General features: G+C 41.3%; 1 protein-coding gene across 4 annotated transcripts in view; it reads left to right on the top strand.

The window, feature by feature from the left end:
- LOC115022203 (microtubule-associated protein 4-like) overlaps window positions 1-13224 on the top strand; it is an 88335-nt gene that overhangs the window by 53768 nt on the left and 21343 nt on the right. For 3 of the 4 annotated variants that reach the window (XM_029453143.1, XM_029453144.1, XM_029453142.1), the window contains exons 7-9: window positions 9730-10055; window positions 11836-12027; window positions 12952-13030. In XM_029453143.1, coding sequence (XP_029309003.1) covers window positions 9730-10055; window positions 11836-12027; window positions 12952-13030 — 597 coding nt within the window. The remainder of the gene's footprint in view (window positions 1-9729; window positions 10056-11835; window positions 12028-12951; window positions 13031-13224) is intronic. The other variant, XM_029453145.1, reaches the window with a different exon arrangement.

Genomic DNA, 13224 nt, shown 5'->3' with positions numbered 1-13224 from the left:
CGAAGCACCAGGAATGCAGAGCTTCAAGATGCCAGCGCTGAAGATAGTGGATGAGGGGTCCAGAGGGGAGAGGCCAAGGGAGGACGAACATAGGGTGGGAGGGGAAGGGGTATCATTAGGGAGTACAGGACAAAGCCCCAGCAGCCCCCTGTCTTCCCACTCTTCTCCTTCCTCTTCATTACCTTCCCCTTCTGTCTCACCTGGGAGATCCTTCCCGAATTCTGCGCTAGACTATAAACTCACACCAAACTCTAACTTTGGACAAAATATTCTGCAACAAAACTATACTGGCAGCAAAGATGGATTTTACATCCAGGGATCTCAAGTGTCTACCCAAGACCAGGGCTTGCTTCCTCCTCCAAAACAGGCCTCAGGGCTTGGGCAGGGAAACACATTGAACCTTTGCTTCACTGGAAGTTCAATATCAAGTCCTGGAAATAAAGAGGATGAGAGGAAATCTGATACGTCCTCTACATCTAAAGGGCTACTCGGAAGTTTGAAAGAAAATTCAGTTGCAGTTCTAACTACTCAAATGCTCAAGCCATCTTTAGGAAAGCAAAGTGTTGATCCACAACCTACTGGTACTGCTCCTGTTGACCTAACAGGAAGTAAAGATGCTGCCACTGCACGGCCTAGTGCAGGCCTACCTCCACCCTCAGCCAACATTGGTGTTGCGGTAGGTGGTGTAGGAGAGAGTACGTTGGAAAGAGAAAGTTTAAGTCATACTGAAAAAGGGAGGATGGGGTCATGTGATCCTCCTACAAGAGGCGTAACTGGCCTGTCAACACAGGATTTAAGTTGCGTTGAGGCTGGGAAAATGGGATCATGTGCTATCGTAGGTAGAGAGACAAAACCTAGCCAAAGCAGGGAACTGCCACAGCGGACTGCAGTGAGACGGGCAATGTCTGACTGTTCACATCTGTCTGTTCCCATGGTCATGGCCGGCGCATACCCAAAGTGTATGGGAGGCTCGCCATTGATGATACCCAACGTAACAAATTTTGCCCTGATGGGAACAGCATGCCTACCAAGGTCTCCCTACCCACACGTGGCTGTAAGACGCTCGCTCACTGTCTCATATGGCACAGAAGCTGCAGCTGCAATGGCGACAATGATGTCTCCCCCATTAATGACGTCAGCTGTATTGCCATCATCCCCACCTCCTAAGAGACATCATGGGAGCTGCGAGACCAATTTCTTACTTCCTGTTCCACTGCCTGCAGGAATGTCTATTAACAGCACCCAAGATAGTAAACTGGACATAAAGGGTAAGAGTTTCTCCTTGTGTGCGTACTGTCTGTTGGGATGGATATGAGAAATTAGATATTTCCAGGTAATGTTTCCCAATCCACCTTGCAGATCTTTGATTTGTTCAGAGATTCATTAAGGTCTGGTTTGTAAGTCCAAGTTGCAGAAATAAAAACTCTAACATTGACATTATTTACTCGATCAAACATTAAGCTACCTGCCATGTTATCGTGAATGACAGTGATCCGGTTTATGTTCTTCCATTTAATGTGGTATGGAGCATTGATCATGAGAAGCAGAGGGTTTGCAGTCAAAATGGCTGTTGGATGGACTCCCGAAAAGGGAAGGATATAGACTTTTACTTAAGCTTGCTAGATGTTGTCATCACCATCAACAATCTCCACCAGCATCAGAAACTTGTAGGAGCAACTTAAGCCAACCAGTCAAAGTTCTTCCGGTCTCTTAAAGTGGTTTCTCTGTATCCAACGTAGCCCAGAAGTGTATTTTTGAGAAGGATGTACATTAGCCACAGTTTAGCCAAGTGATGTGCCTAGGCTCTGCTGCTATGCCGTTCCCCGTTACTTGCAACTGTAAATCAAGCTTTAAATTCCAGGCTCTTGCACGCAACCGACCAAACCGACAAACTTAAAGTACCTGCAGTGACTTGTATTTTTGTAATTCATACGGAGTTACGATGATACAGAAAAGTCACAGCTCCAACAGATTGGACCATTGGACTTTTCCAGCTGTTATGTTGCGCTGCCTTCATCTTTGTAAGGGGGTGTGCATCAGGTGAATGTCTTGATTATAGAGCTCAGCTTATGAGTTCCTGCAGCTCTTTCTTTGTCTATCCTGCCGCTGCACTTCACTTGAGCACAACCATGGCATTACAGCTCAGTTGCATTTAGCTAAGTATAGGATGTTCGCTGTGCCTTCTTTTCCAACATAAGCTATGCCTGAAATAGGTGTATTTTAGAATATCAATAGGAGGCTGCCACACTGCTGGTTGCCACTTCAATAGAAAGCACATGCACTATGCATGCAACATGCTGTGGCAGTTAGTGGAACTGAATATTCTTTACCTGCATCCTTTAAGTCATGATGAGACAACATCCACTGCTGCCCAGCATCATTATCCACCTGTGGATATCCATTCAGCTTCTTTGTCTTTCTCTTTGGCAGAGTTGCATTGATTCTCCCTCCTCTCAATTTTACAAGCTTTACATTTCACTTACAGGGAAAGCCTTGCTGTCAAAATACCATCTATTTATAGTTATTTATCTATTTCATGTTTTCTACTCTCTGTGAAGTTTTTCAGCCACAGTTTGATAGCAAATCAACTGGTTGACATGCCATGCTAATTTAAGATAGTTGATGAGCTGAGTTAAAAGGAGTGTATGGGTGTTGTATGGGGGTCAGTAATGAAGGTATATGAGGTGCATCTTTACAATATCTTCAGGTCACATCCACCATCTGAAGTTCTTTAAATTTGATGAAAGTTCATTTGATTAGGGATGTATGTCAGTACATGTAATAGCAGCTAACACTGGGTGTAAATGGGCCTGTTTACTTATAGGCTTCTGTAGGTGCATTCTACTCTCATCTAAGCTAAAAACAACAATAGATACACACCCAATATGCAAAAAAAGCAATCATTGGTTAAATTCAGTTTTTACACTTTGTTGTCAGAGGGGGCTGCCACATAGTCGGCGCTCTAAGCAGTTTGGGTTTAGTGCCCTTCTCAGGGGCACCTTGTAAGTGCCTAGGAGGTGAAGTAGACTCTCTAGCTACCGGTCTACACGTCGTACTTGGTCCGCACAGGGCCACCCTCCTGAGCCTACAGACTGAGCTACTGCTGCCTTCTTCATTTCCATTATGTCAAAGGTTAAACCTCTTTTAATTGTCATCGCCTCCTATAATAGGGATTTTAATTAGGTAAATCCACATGAGAAAATAGATTCTGCCAGGTTTCACGCCATATTAGATTATTTCATTTTATGAATATCATACATATATTATCATATCCTCACATTCTATTGCATTCTATGAAATTACCCTTTGATGAATTCAAATGCAAAGGAGATTTGTTCAAATTGTGGTTACTTGTGATGTAAAAGAAAAAATACAGGGAAAATGTGTAAAGGGAGCTGGCAGAAGATTATGGGAGGACCAACCCAGGGCTTAAAACTTCAACAAAAAATGAACGCTGGTTTGGATTATGGATGTCTTTCAACAAAGTTGATAAGAATGGAACCATGCATATATGCAGTCACTCCCTATTCCCCTCATACGGATATCTTCTATCCATTTTACCTTCTTTTACAGTGTATGTTTCTCTGCCGATGTAATAATATACCCATCCATCTAGCCATGTGTCCTGTTTTTCAGACTGCAGTTGGCAGAGAAAAGCTGGGACATTGATTAGACATTGACTCTGCTGTACTCATTCAAATATAGAGCAGCTATTTCCAGCATTGTGTGCGTGTGAGCATACGCGCATGGGTACGTGTGTAGGTGAACAGCTTCCACTGACGTGAATCTTACAGATTTAAAAATCACACGCCCCCACAGACACAATGACAGTAGACAGCATGTTCATTTAGCACAAATAGATAGAAAAATCAATAACAGCTGCACACCAATACACATACATGCACAAAGAAGTACACAGCTGTATGGGGAGGGGGATGTAGGCAAGTGTGAGTCTTGAAGCTTGAGCTAACAGGGAACACAATCAGTGATTTCACAACCAATCATTAAACAGATGGGCTCCGTTACCTGCAGTCATGGGCAATCAAAAATCCTTCCTGTAATGTTGTCTCTGGGGGCTTGGGGACAGTGGTGAGGAGACCGCAAATCCAGAGGGAAAAATTAAAAGATTAAAAAATGAACTCTGGATTTATAACATTAACTTTCAGCTTGTAGATCATGAATGAGTGGTTGCAGGAGAGGGGAGGCAAACAGGTGCACCAGCTGCATGTGGGCTGAATTACTGACAATATATTACCCATTGTACCCTGTGAGGTTTTGCATTCAGTTCAAAAAAGCTGACTTTATAATCCTCAAGATGTCCCTCCTCTGTGATTTGGCTACCGTGGTTGCTTGTGATAAGTGTGCTCTAAAACCAGAGCAACTCCTTAGGCCACTACACAGAAATATGACAGAATAGCAACAGGTGTATCTGTTTACAGTGCAAATAGCTGTTGCTACACCCTTCCACCCAGTGTCAGGAAAATCAGGCCAGTAGGTTTTCTGTAATCCTGTTGACAGACAAACAGACGGACAAACCGAGCCGAGAACATAAACTCCTTGTTAATAATACTAACATTCATTATTATTGCATAAAGACGGCTATATAAAACCTAAACATGTTTTTTCTCATACACTATAGCAATGTCACTGAGCATACAATCAGTTTGTGTGTACACAGTCAGTGCAAAGTCATGTGGATTATTACTGTGTCTGTCAGACTATCTATTGATTGTCATGTTTGTCAGTGTGGTAGCTTGATAGCTAACATGCTAGCAAGCAGGAGCTATAGCGGTCAATACTCAAATTAGTGTGTGTGTGTGTGTGTGTGTGTGTGTGTGTGTGTGTGTGTGTGTGTGTGTAGAAGGCCGCCTGCAGTAAAATATCCTTGCACCAGTTCCATGTCTGTGTAGGTTAGTCATGCTCTGATTTACGCGGCAGTCAACTCTATCTCTATTTCTGTCATTCACAAACACACACACACACACACAGACACACACAGACACAGCTGGTTGCCGGCAGCTGTGTATTGTTGCATGGTATTAGAAGACCTCTGTGTTCACAGCCAGCAGTTTCATATTGGATGAGTCATATTGCTGGTGTCGCAGGCTGCAGCAATACAGTGATGTAAACTACTGTAGCATGAGCGATAAAGCCTAAAGATGGATAAAGTCTATTCGAATATTAAAGCCCCTACTGTATATATAGATCTGTTGTGAGTGCTTTCAGCCCTTCATTCTTCCTTGTCCCATGTTGTTGAACACTATTGTTGGTCAGTTTCCAAAGGTTTCATTGAGTTTGATTTCCCAGACAGAAAGGTACTAATATACCATCTTTCTATGCTCAATGTGCAATTCAAATACTTGCAAAGTTTAAGGATGATTTAGTTTATTGGACATCTTTTTTTTTTACATTGCAGCCATTGTTTCTATCGATTATAGCAACAGTGTTTTTGCTGAGATTTGGGAATATGACAACATCACTAGAGTAAAGTCTGGCGGGGCAAGAAGCATGAGCAACCAGAAAACAAACAGGTTGTTTTGTCTTGCCATATCTCTGTCTGACAATATCCCTGCACCAATTTTGATGTGTTTTTTTAAAACTGTCATTCGTGAGTCCGACAATGTAGATACACTGTACTTACAATGTAAGGAGTGCTATGCTAAATCAGTGGTGTTCTTTTATTACCTGCATTTTCATTGTCTGTGGAAGAAATAACGTAGTAATTGCCACACCACCCAGAGTAGATTAAGGACAGAGCGCCTTAGTTTTCTTCAGAAAAAGGCAGAGAACTACAGTTGTATTGAGCATTATAAACTACAGACCTTTTTTGAATTCCTTCCTGAAAATGAAACAGATAATAATGATGCATATTGTCTCTGTCAAACACCAGGACCAAAACACAGCAAGGAAACTTGGAATCAATCGCATTAAAATGCATGAAACAAGTCGGTGTCACTGAGAGGCTTTGTGAAGCAGCTGCAGCAAGTGATGAGTTCACATTAACATCAGCGGGACATTGCAAGGCAAGAACTAACTTCAGTCTAGCTTGATGAAGCACGACAAAACACTAGTGTTAGACGAATAGTGAGAACAGGAATGCAGGAGGATAACCAAACCCCAAATGAGAGAGACTCTTAACATACTTTAGCTTTTTCAATTGCTTGCATGACCACACATGAGCCCTTCTTAAGAGAATTCTCTCAGAGTCATAGCCTGTTTCTGATTTTGGGCTCCGGGCTGAGTTAGTTTGCAACCACAGTTTAAAGTAACTTAACAAAATGTATCTTGTGGCTCTTTAACTCTGTACGCTATTTAACCCCTCTGTAGTGGCTCCCTGTGGCTTAGACAAAAGCAAACATGGAACTAAATATTTATTTTTATGTATTTTTTGTTGCACCGTGGACAATCTTTCAAAGGTGATATTGTGATATGGGGGGGGGGGGGGGGGCATTTGTGAGGTTGTTGTGAATTGTTTAAAAGCCAAAGAAATGAACACCACCACCATGTGGATGAAAACACACTGAAACGGATATAATTATATACAAACTGGCCTATTTCTTTCCACGTTCACTCCTTCTAAGCTATTAGGCTGCAACTATATGTTTTTTTTATTTCAAAGTGGGATACTTTTTTGTATTCATTTCATTTTTATATTGTGTTTCTTATTGTTTTGTGTATTTTCACATTATATTAATTAATTTTTTATTTGATTCAACAAATATGTGGAGGACTCAAATACGTCTGCATAGTTCTGTGTTTAATTATTTTCAAAGTCGGCCTAAACATGCCAGTGTATTCTTTCCTTCTCTTCTAAAGAGTTTGGTGTTTTCCTTTGTTGAAACAGGTAAAAATAGCGATACGATCTCAACAGTTTCCTTTATTGTCATTCTGTAACTTCATAAATGCAACAAGTATAGTATAACTACCGTAATTTTCGGACTATAAGCCGCACCTGACTTTGATAGTAAAGGTTGCCGACCCCTGTTCTAGAGGGACACACTCAATGTCGCCGGCTTGATTGCTGGAGAAAATGCAACAGCAGCAAATTGGCGGCGTTTCAGAGGAGGTGGAGCAGATATAACACAGCAAACGTCAGCACAGGGGGTAATGAGGGTACATTAGGGCACAACATAGGCCTGTCCGGTGTCACTGTTATGCAAGAGATGTCTTGTTGGCTACAAAGAGCCCCTGTCTCTTTCCGTCCCCCATCCCTCAGCCCCGCCGGCTGTCTGTCCTTAACCCCATCAACCTCCCCAAACTCCTTCTGTGTCTGTCTCCCTTGGCTCACGTTTCCCTCTCATACGTTCGCTCTTGCTTTCAATTATATTCTCTCATGCTGTGCTCACCCCATGAATCAGCTGTTTGCAACATTTGTGCTGCATCCTAGTTGACCTTGTGCTTCGTCTGAGTAGAATAGATGTCGCTGTATGGTGTTTACGTAATCCTGGCAAACAGATCCAAGGACATGCACTTTAAGTCAGTTTTTATTTATCAAATTAAAAGAAAACTTTTATATAGTTTATAAATAAATAATAATAATAATAATTCTCAGTTGCATACATAAGTTAAATAAAATGATAACTTAACATAACTATAATGGACTTACTATACACATCATGGGAATACAGAAAGCATCTAAAAGGGGAACTCCACATATACGTCCCATGAAGTTGAGTTTACTGATCATGAGGAGAACTACTGACCCTTTGGAAACAGTTGTATAATGTTTTCTTTGGTGCTGGAAGAGCTTTATGTCATCATGGTTATGGATTAGGCTTGAAGTGTACAGATTTGTAACAGAAAGCCTGTATGCACACTGGGAATGAGGGGTTTGAAATACTGGGACATGCAGAGAGGGTCTTAGGGAAATATGCTATTGAGATGCATTAGGGGAATAGTAGAATCAGCATATTTGACCCATACTAGGGACTTAATAGCTCAGCATCTGCTGCATCAACCTTTTTGACCGCTCCTTTTTTAATCTTTCTCCACAAGTTCACCAATTAAATCACTGGAGTACCCCTTTAAGAAGTATGATATTCAATGTACTTAATCATCAGAAGGTGTGTTATTGACCAAACCCCAGCTTTCCTCATGATAATAAAAGTAATTTTACGATTAGGAATAGGTATGTCATCTCTCTGTGCGACAGAAAAACTCCTACAAAAACCACAAGAAGAGTAGAATAGACAGACTCAGCTGTGCAAGTATCCTACTAAATTGATTAGTTCTTGTGAAAAACATCAAATTAACTGTAACCACTGTCGCTTCTGTGTAGACTGAGAATGTTATGAGGGAATGGTGTCCTTTGACTCTGCGGGGGGATGGGATGGTGGGGATGTCAGTCACTACTGATTGACTAGGACAAGATAACAATGCCCTCCAAACAGAAAAAAGGCTAACATGAGCACAATGTAATAATGTAGTGAAACAAAATGGCACATTAGGCTAAAGTTATTTTTTATATACACACACGTGAGAGTATGCACCACTGTTGTTATAGGGGGTCTAAGGATAAAGGGTATCGTGTGTTTAACAAATTGTAAAGCCCTTTCAGGCTTAGCCGAATTAAGTTGACTTGTAATAAGACACCAGACATAAATAGGTATTGAGCTATATGTTAATGTATAGTTCAAAGTCTGAATTTACAGACGGCCTAGGAAAGAGAAAGGATAAACAACAACTTATAAAACGGTCAGTTCACCTCCTATCAGTGTTGGATATTTTAAAGATACAGCGTCACCATTGCGGGCACTTGCATAATGCAGAGCAATGGAATAACTGTGCTTGGCAACTTGTTTACCAACCAGACCCAGAATCATCTGCTGGTGCGACCCACATAAAGTCGCCCACATGGACATTCAAATCTATAAATAACTCTAATGCAGTTCTATTTAGCAATGTTTATTTGATGTGATAGATTTTGTCCGTGAAAACGTTCTTACACTTCAGAGATATGTCTACTGTGTCTTCAGAAGTGTCAGGCAGTGCCTCATAAGTGTCTGCTTCATTGTTTGTCAGGTAATCAAACATGCTGTTGTATGTCACTTTATATGTTTAACAGCATGTACAGGATTTAAAACGTCGACAGATGTAATTTGGTAAAATGCCTAAAAACGACCTTTGTGGCAGAAGTAGTGTAATGTTGTTATAATACCAAAAAATAACTCTAATGGAGAAGGTCAGGGTGGATGGATTGGGTCCACAAAGCTGTTGGCATCCCATCTCCTACCAACATGCAAAGCTGTTTTCTTTTAACCATGAACATATCTTTCCCAAATCTGAGCCATAAAGAGTTTGCACCTAAACTAACAACACCTGGCTGTTGCAGATGAGAAGAAAGTCAGATGTATCGTCATACTTTTGAAATCAAAGTGAAACTTGTGTTTTTTTATAGAGGGTTAGAATATCTGTTTTCAGTTATTGGCTTATTTGCTTGAAAATAACTTATTTTGCACCTACATAAACGTGGTTTACTTAACCAAGTCACATTGTGCATTCAGAGCCTTTTTTCTCCTCATACAACAGCCTCCAGCGCCTTCCAAAGATCCTGCTGTTAACGAGTTTTACAACTAGAGTTGTGTTCATTTATACCGTCACAAATGTTGAAGTATGGTGATGACTTAGAAGACATTTATTAGAATCAAGTTATAATTTTTGCTCTGTTTTTCCCCGCAGATTTTTGTTTAAATAAGTTTGATGCTGACAATGATATTCTTTCTCTCACAGTGAAATCTGACAACAAGGACACGCAGGAAAAGACAGATACCTTTGACAAGAAAGAGAAAGAAGAGCAGCAGAAGAAGGACGCTGGCCCAGAAAAGAACCAGAAGTCTGAGAAGATCATCAAAGAAGAGGAAAAGATGGAGAAGATGAACGCGGAGAAAAACAAGGAGAAGGCAGAGAAGGGGGACAAGCCTGAGAAGACCAATAAAGACGAGAAGAAGGAAGAGGAGAAGAGGCTGGCCGAGAAGAAGGAAGAGAAGGGAGGGACAGCCAAGTCTCCCACAGGCAATGGCAGCAAGACCCTGCCAAGCCCTGACAACAAGAACAAGGTGGGTCACAACACACACACACACACACACACAGACACACAGACACACAGACACAGAGTACTGCTGTCCACACCCATTTCCTGCATACTGATTCACACACTCAAAGGGGTGTCCAGTGGTTACAGAAACAGCCCTATCACCCAAAGGTCACAGCTTTGACCTCTGCCACAGCCGGTGTGTCCAACGACACACAAACCCCTGCCTGTTTACACACAACAGACACACATCAATGCTCAAGCTGATAGCAGAAATAACACAGACATCTTCCACTTCAGTCACTGCACTGCTTCTGCTGATCTACCGGTGTGTGTGTGTGTGTGTGCGTGTGTGCGTGTGTGCGTGTCCAGTTCAAACTAGTAATTACATTTTTTAAATGGAATCACCGCAATCTTAGGATTTGCTAGTGGGTATGAATTAAATCTTTGTAATTCTTTAATGTTAAGTTTAATTTTGCAAACATGCAATTTCTAATCCAATGACCGATAGCTAACCATCTAAAACAGGGGTGTCAAACTCATTTTAGTTCAGGGGCCACATACAACACAATTTGATCTCAAGTGGGTAAAATCATAGCATAATAACCTATATGACAACTCCACATGTTTCCCTTCGTTTTAGTGCAAAAAAGTACAAGTGCATTCTGAAAATGTTCAAACTTAATCTTTTTACAAAACATTATGAACAACCTGAAATTTCTTAAGAAAAAAAGGTACAATTTCAGCAATAGTATTAGTTTATCATTTCAAATGTATTCATATAGCCCAATATCACAAATGACACATTTGACTCAATGGGCTTTACAGACTGTACAGGATACGACACCCTCTGTCCTTAGACCCTCGCATCGCACAAGGAAAAACTTCCTAAAAGATCATTTACACATGTGCGTTACAACTTACAGATCACAGTGTATCTACAAAGGCTTTTACTTTATGATCAAAACAACTAATTTTTACACTTTGCAAAGTCATCCCGCGGGCCGGATTGGACCCTCTGGCGAGCCGGTTTTGGCCCAAGGGCCGCATGTTTGACACCCCTGATATAGAAGAAATGTAAAGCCAGAGTGTCCAAAATATAGCTAATGTGTTGCACCATCCACTTTAATTTAGGGCTGCAATTAACCACAGTTTTCCCAATGGAACCATCTGCAAAAAATAAGTTTGATTATTCTATAACATGCCAGAAAATAGTAAAAATTGTGTACAGAGAAAATACACTGATTGAAGCTCAGAGAGTTGTTGTGACTCACTGGCACTAGTATGTTCCCAGCTGGTAGCTTGCCAGATACAGAAGTTCACCAGCCAGCCCTGTGTGTTGTCACTGATCACCAAGCGTCCAGCAGCCTCTGTTTGGTGAAGGTGCATATTCATTTCTGTGCCTTAAGTACATGTTCAGAAGTGCTAGATATATTATGTCCATCATTTAGTCACTTTGGATGTGTATTGTGTGTTTGCTGATTCTCCAACGTCTGAGACATGAGTTCGGTATCATATGCTACTTTTGGACTGCTGCTCCTTTCATCAGATTTGAGTAAATTATTTGATAATTTACTTCTCATTATCTCTCAAAAGTGGCTGTAAATTGCTCATTTTATTTTAGATTTTGTTTTATGATTGTCATATGGTTGCTGGCTCTCTGCCATATCACGCTGCCATTGCAATCACTGATTTCATCTTTGCTTTTTCTCTCTCTATCTCTATCTGTCATCCTTTTTCTTTTTTTCCCTCCCTCCTCTCCCTTTTTACTGTATTGTGGCTTCTTGTAATTCCATTATCACCAGCCTGACGCGGGTTCAACTAAACCAAACTCAGCCAAATCCCGCCCATCCACCCTCTCCACCAATGGCGAGGCCACCGTGGCCAAACGCCCCTCCCCCACCACAGCCTCAGCCAATAAAAAAAGCCCTGTACCCAAGGCGACCACACCCACCGCTGCCAAGCGGCCGCCAACTGGCTCCGCCAAGGCTGCCAAGGTGAGTGTAATACATATGGATAGAATACACATTTCTTCTGTGCAAATTGGATGAATGTAATATGTTCCTTTTTAGTGAAGATTGGCATTTCTCAGTCTGCGTTCTTGTCTGTACTTGTGTTCTTGTGGACATGTGAAACATCATCACAATTCAAAGTCGCATTTAGCTTAGTTGAAATGCCTAGTAGTCAAATCAACCAAAGGCAACACTGGAGAATGCGAATCAATCTGATGAGTTTTTATTTTCATCTGGTCAACTGTTACTCTGTCACCAAATCATCATTTTGGTATTTTACTTATCAACATGCTGTTATTTTATTAAAATACGGTTCAGTCAAGTTCATTTTCTCATAGATTTCTATACAATCGGACTTCCTTTTGCAACCAGAGGAGGCCATTAGAAAGAATTCAAGTCTAAGGCACTTATGCATTGGCTTCACTTTTCAGAAACGGATGTGGCCGCCTGGTTGAACTTGACGTGACGTATTATCTCCCAAGGACATTAGTTGGAAAGTGGCATACTGAGAAAGGCATTTAGTTCCCAATGATTTAGACTTTTGACCCATAAGATGTAAATATGTTTTCATAAATCTCTTCCCTACTGTGGCTTTATAAGCTGTTAACCCTGCATAGTCGTGTAAGACCTTTGAGATCAGTGACCAGGCCACTGTTCCAGATGTCTTCACTGCAATGACTATCTCAATACGTCCTCCCTCCTGTATGTCACCTTCTTCCCTCTGTTTGCTCTCATTCTCTGCTTATGTCATGGTTGCACAATTGACCTCTTACAAAACTGGAAAACAGGATAACGTCGCCTTCATGCACACAGGGGCAACAGTACATGAAGACATACAGATAAACTGTCATCCTTACAAAAAAAAAAAAGCACCCCCACACCTCATCTGTCGTCTGTTGTGATTTCCAGACTCCAGAAAATGAGAAGCGGCCACCTGTCTCAAAGGCCACGCCCACACCCCGTGCGACCACTGCAAGTAAAACTCCTGGTAAGTGCAAACACACACAGTAACATCATCTCTAATACATCTCCAGTGTCTGCCTGCCATCTGTGTATGATTGTGTGATATGAAAGCTGTTGTCACAGACAGTATCTGCACTCTGCTTTGGCTAGTTTATAGTGTTGAAAGTGCAACATCTAAAACAAGACCTGAACTCTGCACAGTAGCTCACTGAATTCCTA

The sequence above is a fragment of the Cottoperca gobio genome, chromosome 17 (assembly GCF_900634415.1).
Source record: "Cottoperca gobio chromosome 17, fCotGob3.1, whole genome shotgun sequence".
NCBI classification, from domain to species: Eukaryota; Metazoa; Chordata; class Actinopteri; order Perciformes; family Bovichtidae; genus Cottoperca; species Cottoperca gobio.
Note: the sequence above shows the minus strand (reverse complement) of the source record. Positions and strands in the feature narration are given on the sequence as shown.